Genomic DNA, 23,593 nt, shown 5'->3' with positions numbered 1-23,593 from the left:
ATACAATATCCATTTCTTTACCCTAATACAATATCCATTTCTTTACCCCAATACAATATCCATTTCTGTACCCCAATACAATATCCATTTCTTTACCCTAATACAATATCCATTTCTTTACCCCAATACAATATCCATTTCTTTACCCCAATACAATATCCATTTCTGTACCCCAATACAATATCCATTTCTGTACCCCTATACAATATCCATTTCTTTACCCCAATACAATATCCATATCTGTACCCTAATATAATATCCATTTATTGTCTTTGTTACAGGGAGATAAGAAGAGCTCTTTACTTAAGGCAAGTCATGTTCCTCTTGGGCTTTGCCTTCATGGAACACAAATTGTTACAGGTGAAGAAATCTTCATATCTCCCCAAAACAGTGGCAATAAATTGTTTATTATCCCAATTTTGTTCTGTATTTTATAGATGTTGGCATGGATAGCAGTGACCATAACCCAAAACCACATCGTCTACAAAGACAAGATGCAAAGAGTCGGAAAACTTTCAAAATCAAACATCAAAAGACAAAGACCATTCGGCATTTCATGTCCAGAAGAGGGTGCACTGACCGCAGCGATGCTGAGAATACTAGTAATGAGACCTCACCCCATCGCAGGATCAAAGGTCATCCAAGTGCAGAGCAAGGTGGACAGCATGATGCAGATGGACAAGAGATAGACTCACCAAAGTCGAAAATTGGTTTCTTCAAATCTGTAGAGAATATATCCAAGCCAGCAGAAGTCCAGGTATTGAAAAATGTGACTTTTGAACTTGATATTTAATGAAGTCATTTAATATTCCTTCATAGTAATAAAGTTCAGATTCCTTACATAAAGTTACTAATATACAAGTACAGTAATACCTCGTGCATTCACGTTTCTGGATTCGCGAATTCACGGATTCACGAAATTTTCATTGGTACCCTCTACGTACATGTTTTCTTTATTTTATTGAATTGTACCTTCGTTATAAGACTTCTGTGACATATGAAGTTTACCTAGTTTACCTTCCTGACAATGACAAAGAAAACGTCAGTCATTAAGTTTACAGTCCCATTCGTTACTTGGTTTTACCTTACTGTGAGTGCAAAAGAAAATGGCAGCCAGTGAAATTAGTATAGGGGTAATATTAGTATACTGTACTGTAAATGCGCTAGTGTGGCAAATACCCATTAGGCGATACTGTACTCTATTTTTATGTCAACCATTTATTTCTCTGTTTAAGGGTAATGTATTAAGCTAACTTTTAAATGAAATTAAAGTGCTTTGGGAGCATGATTTGGGTCATATTTAGGGTTTAAACCCTAGAAATAAGCATTTATTAGCATTTTTAGTGACTCATACCAAACATTCGTGATTCATCCTGATCCGCAACTGGTTCTGGAACCTAACCTCGCGAATGTTCGAGGTATTACTGTACACAGATTCCTTATACAAAGTTTCCATTACTAATACCATATATAATTACACAGATTTTATACATAATGTTTCCATTACTAATACCATATATAATTACACAGATTTTATACATAATGTTTCCATTATTAATACCATTATACAAATAGGGCTGTTCTATTTAAACATACATGGTACCCAGGGAAGGCAGTTTTTTTCAAAAATATTTGCCAGGGTATTCTAATTACTCAAAGAGTTCGTATGAAATGATTCAGAATTTTAAATTATATCTATGGTTGACTACTTTACATTGAAAGTGCACTCCCTGGGTCCCTAGTATATTTTAATGGAACAGCCATACAATGAGTTTCCATTACTAATATCCATATATAATGTTTCACTGATTCCTTGTATAAAGTTTACATTTCAAATACCAATATACAATTACACTGATTCCTTGTATAAAGTTTATATTTCAAAATACCAATATACAATTACACTGATTCCTTGTATAAAGTTTACATTTCGAATACCAATATACAATTACACTGATTCCTTGTATAACACATTTTATCCTGAACACGACTGCGGTTGTAATACCTCATTCTATCCTGAATACGCCTGCAGTCGTGGTATCCCATTTTATACTGAATACAACTACAGTCGTACTCTACTACGTTTGTGTGTAGCATCTCTAGAAACACGTGTCATACATCACATACATATGTGTGCTTCTTCACCTACACAGGAAATGGTTATAGCACGCATGTGCAGTGAAATTTTAAAAAAAACGCGGTTGGAAAAGAAATTGTTGACTTGAAAATCAATTGATAAAATGATGGACGACAACTCTGATGTAAACATGGATGTTGATAGTGAGGGTAGCGACATTGAAGTTGACGATTTGGATGATTCCGATGATAATATTGACTTAAATGATGGGTTAGAATTTAACAAAGTTGATGAAAGAGATGATGCATGGCTTCATGCACTTTTTGACAGCAATTCGGAGAATGAAGCTGACATTGAAAGCTTTCAAGAAAAATGGGTCCAGAATGATTTTTCACATTGGTTGCAGCCAAGATTTAAATTGATAGAAGGACCAGCACCCAGGAGAAGCCAATGCAAAACATTTGAGTTACTTTGGGATGATTTAATCTGGAAAAAAGTTGTTGATGAAACAAATTGTTACGTTAACTTTTTGGGTTAATTTGTGACAAGTTTTCATGACAAACTGTACGCTGCAGTACATGCTCCAGAATGTTAAGTAAAAAAATTGTTCCTTGTGTCATGTTGTCCAATTTTAGTAAAATTATTATAACTTTTGAACTAACAGTGCTAGAAACTTCAAATTTGGACCAAAATACTAAAAATTGAATTATCTTTATTTTATTCGCATATTATTGAGCATTTCATTAATTTTCATGGACAAACGATTCACTGAACATCTTTGGTAAGTTTTTTAATTTGTTTTTTTTCTTTCAAGTCATATTTCAAAATACAGTTGTGAGCATTTACATTGGTAAATGATAACAAAACATATATCACTGTGTTGCAAATTTTATTACCTTTTCAGAGATATATAGTTTTATATACTTTATAAAAGAAATAACATTGAAACAACATTTTTAGTAAACATGGTGAAGGTAGTCACAATTTCAGCAGCTGCTGCTGTATGATGCTTTGTTTTACCACAATGCATTTACAATTGCTTCTCAGGAATCAGGTACTGCAGTTGAAATTGGTAAACAGGATAAAATGGGATAAAATTTACATTTCGAATACCAATATACAATTACACTGATTCCTTGTATAAAGTTTACGTTACTATTACCAATATACAATTACACTGATTCCTTGTATAAAGTTTACATTTCTAATACCAATATACAATTACACTGATTCCTTGTATAAAGTTTACATTTTGAATACCAATATACAATTACACTGATTCCTTGTATAAAGTTTACATTTCTAATACCAATGTACAATTACACTGATTCCTTGTATAAAGTTTACATTTTGAATGCCAATATACAGTTACACTGATTCCTTGTATAAAGTTTACGTTACTAATACCAGTATACAATTACACTGATTCCTTGTTTAAAGTTTACATTTCTAATACCAATATACAATTACACTGATTCCTTGTATAAAGTTTACGTTACTAATACCAATATGCAATTACACTGATTCCTTGTATAAAGTTTACATTTCTAATACCAGTATACAGTTGCACTGACTCCTTGTATAAAGTTTACGTTAATAATACCAATATACAGTTACACTGATTCCTTGTATAAAGTTTACGTTACTAATACCAATATACAATTACACTGATTCCTTGTATAAAGTTTACTTTCTAATAGCAATATACAATTACGCTGTCTCCCTAGATACTGTTTACTTTCTAATACCAGTATACAGTTGCACTGACTCCTTGTATAAAGTTTACGTTACTAATACCAATATACAATTACACTGATTCCTTGTATAAAGTTTATATTTCAAATACCAATATACAATTACACTGATTCCTTGTATAAAGTTTACATTTTGAATACCAATATACAATTACACTAATTCCTTGTATAAAGTTTACATTTCTAATACCAATATACAATTACACTGATTCCTTGTTTAAAGTTTACATTTCTAATACCAATATACAGTTACACTGATTCCTTGTATAAAGTTTACGTTACTAATAACAATATACAATTACACTGATTCCTTGTATAAAGTTCACATTTCAAATACCAATATGCAATTACACTGATTCCTTGTAAAAAGTTTACATTTCAAATACCAATATACAATTACACTGATTCCTTGTATAAAGTTTACATTTTGAATACCAATATACAATTACATTGATTCCTTGTTTAAAGTTTACATTTCTAATACCAATATACAATTACACTGATTCCTTGTATAAAGTTTATGTTACTAATACCAATATACAATTACACTGATTCCTTGTATAAAGTTTACATTTCTAATACCAATATACAATTACACTGATTCCTTGTATAAAGTTTACATTTCTAATACCAATATACAATTACACTGATTCCTTGTATAAAGTTTACATTTTGAATACCAATATACAGTTACACTGATTCCTTGTATAAAGTTTACGTTACTAATACCAATATACAATTACACTGATTCCTTGTATAAAGTTTACATTTCTAATACCAATATACAATTACACTGATTCCTTGTATAAAGTTTACGTTACTAATACCAATATACAATTACACTGATTCCTTGTATAAAGTTTACATTTCTAATACCAATATACAATTACATTGATTCCTTGTATAAAGTTTACATTTCTAATACCAATATACAATTACACTGATTCCTTGTATAAAGTTTACGTTACTAATGCCAATGTACAATTACACTGATTCCTTGTATAAAGTTGACATTTCTAATACCAATATACAATTACACTGATTCCTTGTATAAAGTTTACATTTCTAATACCAGTATACAGTTGCACTGACTCCTTGTATAAAGTTTACGTTAATAATACCAATATACAGTTACACTGATTCCTTGTATAAAGTTTACGTTACTAATACCAATATACAATTACACTGATTCCTTGTATAAAGTTTACATTTCTAATACCAATATACAATTACACTGATTCCTTGTATAAAGTTTACATTTCTAATACCAATATACAATTACACTGATTCCTTGTATAAAGTTTACATTTCTAATACCAATATACAATTACACTGATTCCTTGTATAAAGTTTACATTTCTAATACCAATATACAATTACACTGATTCCTTGTATAAAGTTTACGTTACTAATACCAATATACAATTACACTGATTCCTTGTATAAAGTTTACATTTCTAATACCAATATACAATTACACTGATTCCTTGTATAAAGTTTACATTTCTAATACCAATATACAATTACACTGATTCCTTGTATAAAGTTTACATTTTGAATACCAATATACAATTACACTAATTCCTTGTATAAAGTTTACATTTCTAATACCAATATACAATTACACTGATTCCTTGTTTAAAGTTTACATTTCTAATACCAATATACATTTACACTGTTTCCTTGTATAAAGTTTACGTTACTAATACCTATATACATTTACACTGATTCCTTGTATAAAGTTTACATTTCTAATACCAATATGCAGTTACACTGATTCCTTGTATAAAGTTTACTTTCTAATACCTAAATACAGTTACACTGATTCCTTGTATAAAGTTTATGTTACTAATACCAATATACAATTACACTGATTCCTTGTATAAAGTTTATGTTACTAATACCAATATACAGTTACACTGATTCCTTGTATAAAGTTTACATTTCTAATACCAATATACAGTTACACTGATTCCTTGTATAAAGTTTACATTTCTAATACTAATATACAATTACACTGATTCCTTGTATAAAGTTTATGTTACTAATACCAATATACAATTACTCTGATTCCTTGTATAAAGTTTACATTTCAAATACCAATATACAATTACTCTGATTCCTTGTATAAAGTTTACATTTCTAATACCAATATACAATTACACTGATTCCTTGTATAAAGTTTATGTTACTAATACCAATATACATTTACTCTGATTCCTTGTATAAAGTTTACATTTCTAATACCAATATGCAGTTACACTGATTCCTTGTATAAAGTTTACTTTCTAATACCTAAATACAGTTACACTGATTCCTTGTATAAAGTTTATGTTACTAATACCAATATACAATTACACTGATTCCTTGTATAAAGTTTACATTTCTAATACCAATATACAATTACACTGATTCCTTGTATAAAGTTTACATTTCAAATACCAATATACAATTACTCTGATTCCTTGTATAAAGTTTACATTTCAAATACCAATATACAATTACTCTGATTCCTTGTATAAAGTTTACATTTCTAATACCAATATACAATTACACTGATTCCTTGTATAAAGTTTATGTTACTAATACCAATATACAATTACACTGATTCCTTGTTTAAAGTTTACTTTCTAATACTAATATACAATTACGCTGTCTCCCTAGATAATGTTTACTTTCTAATACCAGTATACAGTTGCACTGACTCCTTAGAGGAAGTTTGCATTTCTAATACCAATATAAAGTTACATTGATTTTTTTCAATCACTGCCCAAATTTGTGCCATGGTTTTGCCTTGGAAAACAGTCAAGTAATTTTAAGTGTTACCTTTAATCTTATCTAAATTCAAATTTAATATTTTCTTGTAATGTATTGATTTGTTAAAATTCATTTACATTAACAAATAAAACCAGTTAGTGAATTTAAGAAAATAGACTTGATTCAATTAAATTTTAAACTTTAAACTTTTGAATTGAATGAATATATTGTATATCTATGTAATTCATGTTCATATATATATATACATCCAAATGTGTGTATGTTAAATGTCTGTTCTTGTCTTGTAAGTAAAATTTGGCACATGATTTGACCCCTGATAGTCTTTAATTATTGCTTTGTCTTAAGTATTTGCAAATACATCGGTGTGATTTTAAATCTAGCATTTACACAGAAAAACTACATTGGCTTATAAAATGGCAATCATTCTGTAGGCTTAATGTGATCTTTTGCTTTGGGCTTGAATCTTGCATTTTCTTACTTCTGACTTTGCTTTAAATCAGGAAGTATAGTTTAAAATATTTAAAATAAAGCCAGATTATTGTGTATATAAGGGGTGGGTGGGTGTATATGTATTTTAGATTTCAAGCTGGACATTATAATACTTTTATTGGTTACGAAGGAAATAGCAGTTTTGTTTTCTTAAACCAGTACAAATCATTACCTTGGAAAACTTAAAATTTGGCAGTTAGATAAAACCAGACATTCACAAAATCTTAACAACTTTTGGGATGGCGTGGTTTTGTTGATTATATCACTTCTTTTAACATATAAGGTTATATCATGCCAATCAAATAGGAGCTAAATGCCATTGAACCCATGACCCTTAGATTATGCATCAAGCACTTTACAACTGATCTACCATTGTTCCCTTCGCATTCTAACATGTTAACATGTTAAGATAGGATCTTCTTAGCTTATTGTAAAGAAATATTATATTGTGTCAACTATATTTTCTAGGATACCTTCTTAATTGTCCGACACATATCAATACAGCATCTCTTGTACATTCCCAAACACTCAAAAATTTGAACTGTATTTAAAAATGAATACACTTTTAGTAATTTAGACTAATTAAGATTATTGCTGTTCTTTTCCAGGATATTACTTTTCGCTTGAATTTAAATGGAAAGTCTATTGAACTAATCTCTTCTGCATACTCCAAGAATTAGGTTTCTCTTGGGTCATAATGTTGCCATCAAAATAAAGTTGACTTTGTAAAATGTTTCAGAAGTTTAAAGAAATCAAATAAAAAATGTATGTTCATCCTGAAAATTTGTTGAATAGACTTTCATTGCTTAGTTTTTTTTCTTCTTATGTTATCTTTAATTCTTTTACTGACATTTTCTGTTGGAGTTTACTTTGGATTAAAAAGTAAAATGAGCAAAATTTTCAACAACAAACAATAATTTTGTCAAAACCAATGCAGCAAAGTTTTTTTTAGCTAGCATAATCAGATGATGAGTCACATGAAGACAAAAACGATTTGGAAGAATAAAGTTACAAGATCACTTTAGAAACTACTTTGAAAATTAAATGGACCTTTCTAGACTTGAAGGGCATCAAAAATTTTCCAGTTGAATGCAGTTATCATGTGTGTAATATATTTAAATTGCACAACATCCCAAACATTAGAGAAAAAAATATTTGAAATTGATTGGTCTTTCAGGCAGGAAGATAAGAATGAAAAGTTTATGAATTATAATATTTTTTTAGTTCACTTGTAGACTACTAGCATATTTACAATGAAAATATTTCATGATGTGGCAGTTAACACAAGGCATGTTTTGTACAACTAATTGACATGATTGGCAATCAGCCTTTGGCATATTGTAAACCAAATTGGCAGCTTACACTAGGCATTTTGTATACCTAATGTACATCTTTGGTAATTAATGCTACGCATATTGAACACCAAATTTTCAATTAACACTAGGCTTATTTTGTACCAAATTGGCAATTAATTTCAGAAGAAAACATATCACTAAATAGCACATAGATCCATAGATCCTTCTGCAACACAGATATGATGTCTAGATGATATCTGTTATGTACATTGAACCTGTTTCCTTATAAGTTCCAATCCAAAGTAAACATCCATTTTTCTTTATACGTGCTTGTCTCTTAATGCTTGACTCTTTCTTCTTCCTCTGTAGCCTAGTAAGCCTCGCTACATTCAGCGTTCAAGGTCTCACGATGACCCGCATGCAGATATTCACGCCCCAGCTGGAACTGTGCGGGGACGCATCGCCCGCCAGGGAGCGCGCATTGTGCGTTCTCGTTCACCCTCATCTAGTCCTATCCTTGATCCTAAGTTTCCAGTGTCTAGTCCTGTCCAGTCCAAAAAACAGTATGCATCGACTCCACCACCACAGCATAAGCCAAAGCTGGGAGGTCCACGATCCTTCCGTCAAGCCTCTTTTGATGAATATCAGTATCAGAAAACAAAGCTGAAGCAAAACGGACCAGACATTCATGACGTAGAAAAGATAGTGAGTTCTGCAAGTCCTAAACATGTCCATTACTTCAGGTTTGAGAGTCCCAAACATGATAAGTCCCTAATGAGTGACAATTCAGAGTCGTCCTCAGCACCTGATAGTGTAGAATCTCTTGTACCTAAGGATCCAGGTCAATCACCATTGCATCCAAGTTTAAAAGAAAAATATTCTGAGATCCCAACCTCTCCATTACTAGGAGAGGCTGCTGTTATAAAACCTGAACAAACCTCTATAAGACCACCAATTGTTCAAAAGAGTCAGAGTCCTGAAAAGTCAACACGACGCATCTGGTCCCCTTTTTCAAGTCCACCTCCCTATAGACAGGCACCAGTCCCAATGAAATTTGAACACTCAAGCACATCTCCATTTTCCACACCTAACGAAACTTCATTGGTCAAGGCCTTCGGAACAGTTACCAGCCCAACTCAAGTCAGTGCATATCCAGGTGGAATTTCTACTAAGTCAAGTCCTATTTCTAGTCCTAAGAAAACCAGTCCAGCATCTACTGCCTTGATTCAGCCCAAACCAGTTTATACCAGTTTGGTGCATCCAGATGCCTATGGTGGTACAGGAAATGTGCGCACTACTATTGTACCCACCACCTCAGTAGTTGGGAATGATCCATCCCAACCATCAACCCATGACCTCTTCACTCAGTTAAGGTCATACCCTGGCCCCCTAAGGGTCAGCCCCTTTTCCAGCACTTACACTGTGGCAACAGGTCACTACTCCCGCCCCACTGCAGCCCCATCTCCAGAAAAAGTTACTAGATTCCAGGCATTTAGCCCATTTGTTGGTGCTAAACTCCCTCCTGAGGGAAAAACAATTCAACCCTTTAGTCAGGGGACTTCTTCAGACTCCAGAAGCCCCTATACTCATTCTAAACCATTGTCAGATACAAGAGTACAAGCTACAAGTGACACTGTGCAGCATCACCCAAGTACAACTTCTCCATCAAGATCATTTTCCCCAACCCAAGTTAATCCTGATTATAGCACGTCATCGACACGCTCCATTAACATTACCAGTGCAGCAGACAATATACCCAGTCAAACATATGTGTCACGCAATTCCTCTGATGAATCTTTGAATGAAACAGAATGCGCTGCGCTTTTAAAAGATCAAGAAAAGACTAAGTCACACACCTCTTTGTGTATCTACTTTGATGGAAGTGAGGTCCCAGATACTCTAGTCTGATTGTCAAATACTCCAGTAAATTTCAGCAAATACTCATATTACCATGTTTTTGTCTAATGTTATCATTGTGAACATTGCATTTAGATCCATTTCTTTTCACACTATATTCTTCGTTTTCAAAATTAGATTTATCTTGAATGCAACTTCCTATTGACATGAATAGTGGGTCACAAAGACCTGCTTTTCTTATACAAATGATTGTGTTAATTTTTACACCATATTATATTCTGTTGAGAGGACCTGTTGCACAGTCTATGTGTGTCCTTTGTACCACATCCGATCCTGTCACATTCCATCATATCCTGTCCATCACAGATTTGGTTTTCCAGTCTTTTGCTTTTCAAGGACTTGGTTGAGAAAAAAGTTATGAAAATGAGTCTTTTATATTAAAAAGACATGGGTCATTTTAGACGATTATTTGACAAGATTTAGCTGTGTTTTGACTGATCACTATAACTTTGCATATTAAACAAAGCTTATTATTATTACATCATGTTGGTGAGGACTGCCATCTTGTACTGACAAATTTCTACTGCTTGCACTTTGTGAAATTTCTGGGACATGCCAGTGCATATACATTCATAAAACTTAATAGCTAGTGCTGGTACATGTACATACATTTATCTTTACCCACCACTACCAAAAATAGGTTACATTTACCTTTTTCTGTGTTCAGATTTTTCCATTATGTTGCACTCATTTCTGTTTTTTTTTTATCAGGTGTTGAGGAGGTTTTTCATTGTTCATATTTACATACTCATTTTTGAATTTGGCATAAATAAAATTCCTGGTTTTAAATATATTTAGATTTTAGATGAAGCCAATAAATACTAGTATTTGACAAATGTGAAGAAAAAACTTGAAGAACATAAACCTTATTTGACTTTGTTGTTTATGGTAGTATTTGTCAGGTTGTTGTTTTTGTTAGATTGTTCTTTACAACAGTATTTGTCAGGTTGGTGTTTACAACAGTATTTGTCAAATTGTATCTGTTGTTTGTTAGCTATAGCCAACATGACAGATTTATTGTTGGCTTAAATGTTTTTATGTATATAGTCTGATAATTGTTAGTTGATGCATAGCTGCCAACCCTCATGATTTTGGTATGAATTTCATGACTTTTTCAGTGATTCACAAATTCACGCCACATGCAAAACAATCATGAATTACCCAATTCTCAATTATTTTAAATCTTTAAAAAAAATAACTGACTTCCTGTTATGATATCAGTAGTTGCCAAAACGGTCCGGTATGGCTGGTCACGATATTAATGGACTATAGCTGATTGGTTGTCCTGGTAGCAAGCATTTTAGCATATTTTAATCTATATGTATAAGAGTAGTTTTACAAATGCTTTTGAGAGAAACTGGGGCCTAACCAGAATTTTGTTTTGCACATGCGCTGCAAACACTGATTTGAATTACCATTTGGCACCGCATCTTGAAAATGTCTTCACCAACAAGGAAAAAGAAATGTATTGCACAAAAAGTGAAGTTTAGTTTGGAATATACCAAAAATTGGCTGTGGATGCAGCCATCAAACACCGATATACATCATGCTTTTTGCATGCAGTGTGCCACAAATTTTAGCATTGGGCATGGTGGCAGAGACAATGTGAGGAAGCGTATTGGTAGCAAAAAGCACATAGAGGTTGGGAAAATAAAGAACTCGAAGCAGATTTCAGCTCTCGACAGAAGATCTGCAAGCCACCAACGCTGAAGCATTGTTTGTGAGTTTTCTTGTTGAACACAATCTACCTTTATCAGTTGGAGACCATGCTAAACATTTGTTCCGATGAACATTCCCAGACTCAAAGATCACTTCACGAATTCATGACAAAATTCACTAATTTTTATTCCTATTTTCACTAATTGCAAGCCTGGAGGGTTGGCAACTGTGTTAATGTATTACATAATTTGTGTCAGTAAAAGAGTAATTTACTGTATTTGTTAGTTGATGTATTAGATAATTTGTGTCAGTAAAAGAGTAAATTACTGTATTCATATGTTCATGCATTATATAATTTGTCAGTAAAAGAGTAAATGACTATTTGTTGGTTCATGCATTATATAATTTGTTTCAGTAAAAGAGTAAATTACTGTATTTGTTGGTTGATGTATTAGATAACTTGTGTCAGTAAAAGAGTAAATTACTGTATTTGTTGGTTGATGTATTATATAATGTGTCAGTAGCAGAGCAAATTGGTATACATTTATTGGTATAAACATGCATCATGGAGCAAAGAAAGGAAATGACTGCATATCACTGCTTCTGAAAAAACTGATTTATCTTGACATTTTTTTGCCAATATAAAGGCACCTGTTATTAATTTGTTGATCAAGCTTGACTAAAAGTTGTAGAAAGAATACATGTAACATGTTAAAGAGCTGTTACAGCTCTCCCACATTATAACATGCTTCATTATAACACAGTTCTGGATATAGTGCAGTACTACTATGAACCCTATGACCAAAATAATACCAGTGTATAACAATAAGGGTTGGAAAAAAAACAATTTGATACTTAATTTTATACCTTCATTTTCTTTTCTAAATACCATTATTGAACAGATTTTGATAGTGACCACTTTACCATGGTTCTATATAATACGCTTTCCTCAGTATATTGTGGTTCCATATATCACTGTACTCGAGATAGCACAGTTAAGTATATAATGCGGTTGTTGATAATGGACCCCAACTACCATGTTATAGCGAGGGAGAACTGTAATTGGTTTTGTAAAATAGTTTATTCATGTATGAAACTAAGTTACATATATGAAGTTATGTCAACATATCTGGTAATTGAGGGTAGAATTATGATTTTTGAAAATATTGTGCAATTTGCATTGGGTGCTGAAGTATTGAATGTGATATATATGTAGTTGTACAGGTTGTTTAGTAGTATTTGATATGTGATATCTACATTGTTGTGAAGCTTATTTAATTCATAGTTGTGAAGGTTAATTAGTTTTATAACTTTTAAAGTCTGATACAGTTTAAAGGTATTTATTATTGCAAAATAATTTAAAAACAGAACATTTTTTCTGTTATTTTTTGTCATGCATTATTTCCTTTGGCAATGGAAATTTGCTCTAAGCTGCTTACATGTTCATTTTCTCATAAATCAAATATTATAAAAGTGTAGAACTGTATTCCTGCAAATCAAGAAAGGTTTTAAATTTAAGCAAAATCAAAGCCATATTCTCATATTTTTTATTTTTGTCCACAGTTATTATTTAAAGCCTTTTCTCGTGAATACTTCTATTTTTATAGTTTTAAATATTTGGTGGCTTTGCAAAAAATTTTTACATTTTTGTTGGTACTTCAATTTTTAGATTGACGAGAGGGCCCTAGAGTTTCAAAAGACAAATGTTTTCAGTTGGGTCTCTGTGGTTTGTAACAAAAATGAAATCAACGAAATTTTGTATGCAATGAATTCACAGTATTTTTGGTTTCATTTGTGGGAAAATTTTCACAAGCTGGCCTACAGCATGTAACATGGTATAAGAGTCATATTTGAATAGTACCTGTTTCCACAAGCTGGCCTACAGCATGTAACATGGTATAAGAGTCATATTTGAATAGTACCTGTTTTCACAAGCTGGTCTACATGTAGCATGATGTACAAGTCATATTTGCATGGTACCTGTTGCAAAAAGTAGCCTACTTCATGTAACATAATATAAATAATGTAATTGACATACCCATTTCCATTAGCTGGCCTACATGATGTAACATGGTCTCAGCATCATATTTGGTGCAATACCTGCACTGCACACTTAAGAAATTATGATGGGTAAATTTCATTAGGTGAAGGCAAATCCTCAACATACTCAGTTGCTCTCATCAGCAGTCTCCATACATGCTAAAAGGGTTAGATATCATAAACAGTGTCTACATCCATGCTAAAAGGATTAGATATTATAAACAGTCTCCATACATGCTAAAAGGGTTAGATATCATACACAGTGTCTCCATCATGTCTCCATACATGCTAAAAGGGTTAGATATCATAAACAGTGTCTCCATCATGTCTCCATACATGCTAAAAGGGTTCGATATCATAAACATTGTCTCCATACATGCAAAAAAGGTTAGATATCATAAACAGTGTCTCCATCCATGCTAAAAGGGTTAGATATCATAAACAGTGTCTCCATACATGCTAAAAGGGTTAGATATTATAAACAGTCTCTGTACATGCTAAAAGGGTTAGATATCATAAACAGTGTCTCCATCATGTCTCCATACATGCTTAAAGGGTTCGATATCATAAACATTGTCTCCATACATGCTAAAAGGGTTAGATATCATAAACAGTGTCTCCATACATGCTAAAAGGGTTAGATATTATAAACAGTCTCCGTACATGCTAAAAGGGTTAGATATCATAAACAGTGTCTCCATCATGTCTCCATACATGCTAAAAGGGTTCGATATCATAAACATTGTCTCCATACATGCAAAAAAGGTTAGATATCACAAAGTGTCTCCATCCATGCTAAAAGGGTTAGATATCATAAACAGTTTCTCCATACATGCTAAAAGGGTTAGATGTTATAAACAGTCTCCATACATGCTAAAAGAGTTAGATATCATAAACTGTGTCTCCATACATGCTAAAAGGGTTAGATATCATAAACAGTGTCTACATCAATGCTAAAAGGGTTAGATATCATAAATAGTGTCTCCATCATGTCTCCATACAAGCTAAAAGGGTTAGATTTCTTTGTCTATATTGGAAACTCTTCACATTGGAAGTGCATTGCCTCTATCAATATGGTTGTTTTGAATGAAGTAGGTGTTAGGTTCATTTTCTAGACTGATTTGATCTTTAAATTGCAGTGGTAATGAGATGTCAGACATGCATAGTAGTAAATCTCAAGTAAAGCAGTTCTTGGTCAGTTTTGGTGCTTACTTACATCATGCATAATGAGGTCAAGAAATGGGGTGTGTCTTGGGTGACTTTTGACCAAACACAGGGTTACGTAAGGCATGTTGTGTATTATGTTTAGTTTTTTACTTATTCCACCCTCTGCTTGCAACAGTTCCTGTTGACTATGTGTCAGTCAGGTTGACATATTAGAAAGATCTGATAGTTAGCAGAGTACAAAATTGTTACATTACAATCTGATGTTACTAAAACTTCTATTTATTCAGCTTTTTTATTCATATGATGTTATAATGCGAACCAAGTACCATGTATACTTGCTTTTAATTCATTCCAACTGCAAACTTCAAAGACCCAGATCTGCCATCACAAAATCTGTGTTGGCAGATATGGGTCTTTGCATTTTTTTTGTTAGGAGCATTCAATTGAACAAACAACATAACCCTGATCTGCTGGTGCATTATGTGATGCTTGATCAGGGTTTATGATGTTTGTAGCTGGACTTGATTTGTGAGTATATTCGTTGATAAATTCATAGCTTACAAGGTAAAACCCATGGTCACAGTTCAGTTTTAAAAGAGAAGTCCAGGCCTATGTTTCTTCAAAGAAAGAGAGCTGATTATATAGATAAACTTTAGAACCAAGAAGCAGAAAGATGAGGTCACAGAACTGGAAATCTCATTAGTTTTTTAAACTGTTAAACACTCAACGTACTTGAATGCATTTATCTTCATGTGTATTAATATTTATGGTTTTTCATTGGTACCTAAATTCAATGACAGGGAAATGAGTCCTGTCATTTCCAGAGAAGAATTATTGTTCATTCAGTCATTAAATTCACGATTTTGTTGCAACCACAGAATCCCCAAAAATGGGTAATCCATGAAAATTGGTGAAATTTCAGTGTTTACCCATTTACTAGTAGTATGTCAGGATAGGTCTTCTTGATATCTTTTAGGTTAAAGTATGTGCACTAGATCTATGCAGCAGAGTCCGAGAAATGTAAGTGTTGTATAAGCTGACATTTCAGCTTCATTAAAAGATGGTTTTTTGCTGGCTAAGCTGATAATTAGAATACTTATAGGACATTGGTTACATGTGACTTACGTGATTCCAGTCAACCAACAGATTCAAATTTAAACTTTGAAGACAAGGACTTAACCATTACAGAAGCTCTTTTTTGCTGTATAGACCACACATACTCGCTTTAGCAAGGTATTGCTTTCCTAGAACGGATCAGTGAGATACAAATTAGTGTTCTCGTACGTTAGGTATTCTACTTTGAGTATAATTTGAGCATGATTTAAGGGGTGCTATAAATGTCCCCATTCATACCTTGACCTGGTTCACTCTGAGTAGAGGTAGGTAAGCTATTTTATAACCCCATCGGCATCATCACAGATTAAAGCATACATGTATTTACACACACATTGAATGTCGAGCATTCTTTCCTCGAAGGTCTTACACATTTGAATGGGTTTTTTGCTTTCTGCATTTAGCTCAGGTGTTTTCCACACTATAAAATCTGTTAAACCTGTAATCAGAACTGTTATACATAGAATCATGAAACTTAATGAGTATCATGCAGTCCTAACAAATTATGTCACTGTGACGTATATTTCACATTTTCATATCTTGCAGACTTGAGATTAAATTTTGCAGTTTACATTTATTTCTCAAGCTCTGTTAATGATAAAATTATCAAACTATATGGTCATATGTATCTCTATTAATATTGTATCCTTACTGCAAAGGAAGGTCACTGTGACTAATATTTAACATTTTAGTGGCTTGGGTTAAGTTTGTGCATTTAGCTAAAGACCAAATAGTTATTTACAGTGTTATTCATAGATTCAGGAAAGTTAAAGAGGGATGCATCTTTACCAATACTACACCCTCATCTCAAATGCAGGTCACCAGTTGTGGTTAAATTTTGTGTTAGGTCTGTTTCTCATGCTCAGTGTGTTCTAGAATCATTAAACTAAATTACTGCATGCATCTCTATTGCCACAATGAGGTCACTGAGGCAGAATTAACATTTTACTGGCTTAGGTTAATTTTTGCATTCAGCTCAAGACCGTCAATAATTAGATGCAACTCTTAATACACTTCCCTTTAAAACCACACATTGTCATTGTGACCTACATTTCATGTTTAATACACACATGATTTAAGTATTTGTGTTCATGATTGCATTGATTCGTCCATCTATACACCCAAACCTATACAGAAGACCCTTTGTGACGAAGGCAGTTGAATATCCGAATAAAAATGTTTGTTCATTGGTAAACATTCATTATTAAGAACTCTGCAATGAATAACTGGATTTTACCTTCATAGGGTTAATTGTCTTTTTACCTGAAACAGTAGGAGTGAACTGCATCCTTTTCATGTGAGGTCACTGTAGTGGTTGATCAAGGTAATAATTGATACATGAACTATGTTTGTAGTGATGGCTGTCCCTCAGGGATACTCTCTTGACCTTCACTTGGTAATGGGGTGGACAATGATAATAGATTTAAAAAAGCAGATTTTAAGCACAATCATTTTTTTTTACAAAAATAATACAACAGCTTGTAGCTCTTCTTTGAAGTTATTGAGGAAAAAAATAAATTTTCATTCTTTTACGTCTTTTATACCTGTAATGGTAGAAGGTAGGTAGGTTGTTTCACATTATGTCAGGACAATGCTGACATTTTTGTGCCAGCTTGATTTAAAAAACATCAAAAAGTTGAAAAGAATGCATGAATTATTTGATTGGAAAAGGGGCCAAGATCATTTCAATCTGAATTTATTTGCTACAAGATACTGGTGACTAATGAAAACAGAGCTGTAATCATAAATTACACTGAATTTTGTTAAGGTGCAACTTTTGATCAGATTTTTGTCAGTAACTTGTTTAGAGTTAATCGAGTTTGTCTTTGTATGAAGTGCAATATTCCTGTATTTTTGGTTGTGTATGATGTAATTTATTATGAAATATATTTGGATAGAAAGCATTTTTACATGAATCATAAAGATTGTTTTTTTTTAATTATGGTTAATGTTTTACTTACTGTGACCTTTATACTGATGCTATTGTTTCATTGTCTACATAAGTGGAAAAAAAATCAAAAACACATTGCACTAATCTCAATTCAAATATAAATTAATTTAAAAGAGTAATTGTCCTCTTTTGCCATGTTATCTATCTATCTATATAGCTTATCCAAATCCAATAGCATAGAATCAGAACTGAGGAAGTAAAACATGCTACCAGATGTATCCTCTCCTTCATAAAACTTTATTCTACATTTTGAGTAATTGTTTTGTTTAGTATTTTATTGCAAAGCATCAGTGCAGTTGGAGTACGGTGCCTTGTCCAATGACACACCACATTGGCCAGCCCAGGCTGATCTGATGGTAGTACTCAAATCTGCACCCTTCCAGTCTGCACACTAACCACAAACCTACAATGGCTCCAAGTAGAACTCAAATCTACACCCTTCCAGTCTGCACACTTAACCACAAACCTACAATGGCTCTGAGTAGTACTCAAATCTGCACCCTTCCAGTCTGCACACTTAACCACAGACCTACAATGGCTCCAGGTAGTACTCAAATCTGCACCCTTCCGGTCTCCACACTTAACCACAGACCTACAATGGCACCAAGTAGTACTCAAATCTGCACCCTTCCAGTCTGCACACTAACCACAAACCTACAATGGCTCCAAGTAGAACTCAAATCTGCACCCTTCCAGTCTGCACACTTAACCACAGACCTACAATGGCTCCAGGTAGTACTCAAATCTGCACCCTTCCGGTCTCCACACTTAACCACAGACCTACAATGGCACCAAGTAGTACTCAAATCTGCACCCTTCCAGTCTGCACACTAACCACAAACCTACAATGGCTCCAAGTAGAACTCAAATCTGCACCCTTCCAGTCTGCACACTTAACCACAGACCTACAATGGCTCCAGGTAGTACTCAAATCTGCACCCTTCCGGTCTCCACACTTAACCACAGACCTACAATGGCACCAAGTAGTACTCAAATCTGCACCCTTCCAGTCTGCACACTAACCACAAACCTACAATGGCTCCAAGTAGTACTCAAATCTGCACCCTTCCAGTCTGCACACTTAACCACAGACCTACAATGGCTCCAGGTAGTACTCAAATCTGCACCCTTCCGGTCTGCATACTTAACCACAGACCTACAATGGTACCAAGTAGTACTCAAATCTGCACCCTTCCAGGCTGCACACTAACCACAAACCTACAATGGCTCCAAGTAGTACTCAAATCTGCACCCTTCCAGTCTGCACACTTAACCACAAACCTACAATGGCTCCAAGTAGTACTCAAATCTGCACCTTTCCAGTCTGCACACTTAACCACAGACCTACAATGGCTCCAAGTAGTACTCAGATCTGCACTTTTCCAGTCTGGCACACTAACCACAGACCTACAATGGCTCCAAGTAGTACTCAAATCTGCACCCTTCCAGTCTGCAAACTTAACCACAGACCTACACTGGCTCCAAGTAGTACTCAAATCTGCACCCTTCCAGTCTGCACACTAACCACAGTCCTACAATGGCTCCAAGTAGTACTCAAATCTGCACCCTTCCAGTCTGCACACTTAATCACAGACCTACAATAGCTCCAAGTAGTACTCAAATCTGCACCCTTCTGGTCTGCACACTTAACCACAGACCTACAGTGGCTCCAAGTAGTACTCCACACTTGGAAAACTTGCATCAAAATTTACACATGCAGTCTTTTGATTGGTCACAGTATTCTAAAGTATGATTTGGACTAAAGTTTGATGATGAAGGGGTCTGACCCACACTGTTCTATTTCAAACAATTAGCACAGACCCTGATCTGCTGGGGCAGTATTTGATGGCAGTTCTGGGTTGTTGTTGTTGTGGGGTTTAATGCCATTTTTCAGCACACGATAGGCTATGCATGGCGGCCAGTATTAATGGTAGAGGAAGAACCCAGGAAGACCCCGGGAAGAACCACCGACTCACGAGAAGGTACTGGCAAGCTTTCTCACATACCCAGATTGGCCGAATCCTAGACTCGAACCCATGCAGAGGTGAGATGGCAGTGATCCGTAATGGAGAGCGCTTTATTACCACTCAACCACTCGGGGTCCCTGCAGTTCTGGGTACCTGCTGCACATTATAAAGGGTTGAACACAGTACTCATCACAATTAAAATAGAAATTTGCAAAATTTTAAGCAGCTTTGTTTTCATATTGTACAGGAAAGAAAAGTAAATGAGCTAATTGACATCTTGTATATGATTTGGAATATTAACATAGCTTTAAAAAAATGTCAGTCAAATCACTATGATGTCTGCAGTGTGGCAGTTTATAGTGATGTCTAGCACTGGGGCATTATGTCACAGACATGTAGCAATGATGTCCCACCAAGTCAGATTATCCAGACACCAGGCCAACCAGTCGTAACACTAACCTCTTAATGCCATTTTTTTAAAGGCTTTGTTATCACTCTGCTGGGGTTTGAACCCACAACCTCCCACATCTGAGGCAGATGCTCTAACCCCTTTGCAACCAGAGCAGTCTTTTATTGACCTGTTACATGTGAAAAGGGAAATGTAAACAGTCTTCCAAGATGTGGAAAGGGAAATTTGTCATGGAAATTGAAAACAGATGATCCAGGAAAATACTGTACATGGTGGTGCTATTCCTACATTTGTTTATCAAGTGTGTCTGTGTGGGATCTGGATTTTTTACATCGCTTTAACAATTTTCTAGTCATATTGCTATGATGTTTGCAGTGTAGCAGTTTATAATAATGTCTAACACTGGGGCATCATACCAGACATGTAGCATGATGTCCAACCCAGTCACATTATCCTAACACCAGGCCGACCAGTCCTAACACTAACCTCTTAATGCTGAGTGCCAAGAGAGGCAGCTGCTAGTGCCATTTTTTAAAGGCTTTTTTTATCACTCTGTTGGGGGGTTTGAATGCTCTAACCCTTTAGGTCACTGGGGCAGTCTTTTATTGAACTGTTAAATGTAAAAAGGAAAATGCAAGCAGTCTTCCTAGATGTGGAATGGGAAATTCATCAGATCAGACCAGTTAATGTGGCAAGTCCTTGGGCAGGAAACCATAGGGGCATAGTGGTTCATATGCAAGTCTCATGACCCGAAGTTTATAGTGGGTTTGAATCTTGTCATCAGATAATCTCAGGTCAGTTATTGTGATGCATCTTTTGGACAAGGCACATGACTTCATTTGCCTATGTACAATACAGCCTTCACATGCTGGTCTCATGACTAGATGTGGATTTTAATTTTTACATCAGCCAGCATCAGCTTTTGTGGTGTACCTATGGGCAAGGTACTTTACACCATTTGCATTAGTATAATACAGCTTTTGTGGTGTACCCATGGTTAAGGTACTTTACACCATTTGCATTTAGTATAATGCAGCTTTTGTGGTATACCCAAGGATAAGGTACTTTACACCATTTGCATTGTTGTATTTCTCTTCATATTGAAGATTAATACAAGATCAGACTGTACAATAAATAGAAATGTATCTCTTCCTATTGAAGATTAATACAAGATCAGACTGTACAATAAATAGAAATGTATTTCTCTTCCTATTGAAGATTAATACAAGATCAGACTGTGCAATAGATAGAAATTTCTCTTCCTATTGAAGATTAATACAGGTTCCCTCACCAATTTTATGTGAAAGTTTCTCCTAGTAAACATAGCTTGTATACATTTATTTATCATGTTTTTAGTGCCATAAAGTACAATTCAAAATGTTTCTCATAGTAAATTTATCTTGCATACTTTTATGTATGATGATTTAGTGCCATAAAGTACAATTCAGAATGTTTCTTATCAGGAATGACTGCCACACAGCTGGAAAATGTGGTGCATGAAGACGGATGGTCTTCTATTACAACTCTTTAAGAGCATATAAACTACTTAATATGAACTCAGACTTATCGTCTCTTTAAGAGCATATAAACTACTTAATATGAACTCAGACTTATCGCTCTTCAGAGTATTTTAGAAATGGTTCTCTTTTAGGGCAGGTTTGAATATTTCTAGAATATTTTTATTATTACTGGTGACATTTTCAGGAATGTTATATTTAACATGGCATTCAATATCTCATAATTTTATGGTATAGAAATATCCAAGTTTTTTTTCTTCCATTTAGATCTTTTGTTTTCAATTCCATAAAATAGCAAACTATGAAAAGAATAACCGATAGGAATTTGGGATTTGTTCGAGCAAGTTTGTGATTGCTTGTGTTACAAATTAGTTTGAATAAAAATGTGATTGTTCAACTTGTTTGTTTTTTTTCCCTACTGAAATTTTCACAGTGTGTGTGTGTTTGTATAATGCTATTTTTTCAACACGTGATACATTGGATGCCCATGTGTATCCCAACTTGTAGATGAAGAACCCATGGAAAACCCCAAACCACTGACCCATGGAAAGCTACTGACAAGCTTTCTCACATACCCACAATGGCCATGCCAAAGACTCAAGCTCACACAGACAGAGGTGAGATGGCACTGCTCAGTAAAGGCAAGCATTTTAGACCACTTGACCACCTGGGTTCCCTCTATGTGTGGTTTATTGGCACTCTTCATAATTTGGACTAATTAAAAGCTCTAAATGTATGCAGAAAAATTGCATAAGTATTTTATCAACTTAAACCCTTTGAAATAAGGGGAAAAATGTAATCCTTAAGATGAACAGCAACGATCTTACGAAGGTTGTATAAATATCAAAATTTAAAATTGCTAAAAATTTGCAAAACCATAAAGTTTCTGTTAAGGATTTGTAATGGAGTTTCCAAGAACTTAATTAGGTACAAAAGAAGAAGGAGAAAGTGCATCATGAATTAGTATGCCACTATTGCAAAAGGGGAAACAACTCCATATGGTAAACTATTTGTGTTGTCTAAAATTTGATCCCATTATTTCATTTTTTTCTTCAAATAAACGAGAAAATTTCTGAATTAGAAAAACAATGCATTTTATTCCATTTGAATGTTTTTTAATCACTCTGAAATAGTCGTGGCTTTGGGCAAAATTCAAAGAATTTTTCAAGTAAATTCAAAGACTTTTCAAGGATAAAACCAACTTTTAAAAAAAAAAATTATTTAAGGAGATTTGAGGAAATGCTTCAGTTTCAAGAATTTCCCAAGACTGGACAAACAATATGCTTCCCAGATAAAGAAAGGTTCTGCATGAAATACCGCTAAAAAAATATATCTTAACATTCCAACACACACATGCAGACTGTAAATTGCGTGTTAAAAACAATGTTCGGAACACTAGAATTTTACAGTGTAAATGCCAAAGTAAACAAATTGTTTTGCCAAATGTACAGACCTAAATA

At 34.0% G+C, this 23,593-nt stretch overlaps 1 protein-coding gene across 8 annotated transcripts in view; it reads left to right on the top strand.

Annotated features, from left to right (window-relative positions):
* LOC149779169 (protein unc-80 homolog) overlaps positions 1-22,530 on the top strand; it is a 225,941-nt gene extending 203,411 nt beyond the window's left edge. For 7 of the 8 annotated variants that reach the window (XM_089939731.1, XM_089939730.1, XM_089939726.1 and 4 more), the window contains 2 exons: positions 438-757; positions 8,763-22,530. In XM_089939731.1, coding sequence (XP_089795857.1) covers positions 438-757; positions 8,763-10,301 — 1,859 coding nt within the window. In that variant the 3' untranslated portion in view covers positions 10,302-22,530. The remainder of the gene's footprint in view (positions 1-437; positions 758-8,762) is intronic. The other variant, XR_016415580.1, reaches the window with a different exon arrangement.
* The last annotated feature ends 1,063 nt before the right edge of the window (positions 22,531-23,593 follow it).

This window comes from Sinohyriopsis cumingii, chromosome 17 (assembly GCF_028554795.1).
Source record: "Sinohyriopsis cumingii isolate HCF-2022 chromosome 17, ASM2855479v2, whole genome shotgun sequence".
Classification (NCBI taxonomy): Eukaryota; Metazoa; Mollusca; class Bivalvia; order Unionida; family Unionidae; genus Sinohyriopsis; species Sinohyriopsis cumingii.
Note: the sequence above shows the minus strand (reverse complement) of the source record. Positions and strands in the feature narration are given on the sequence as shown.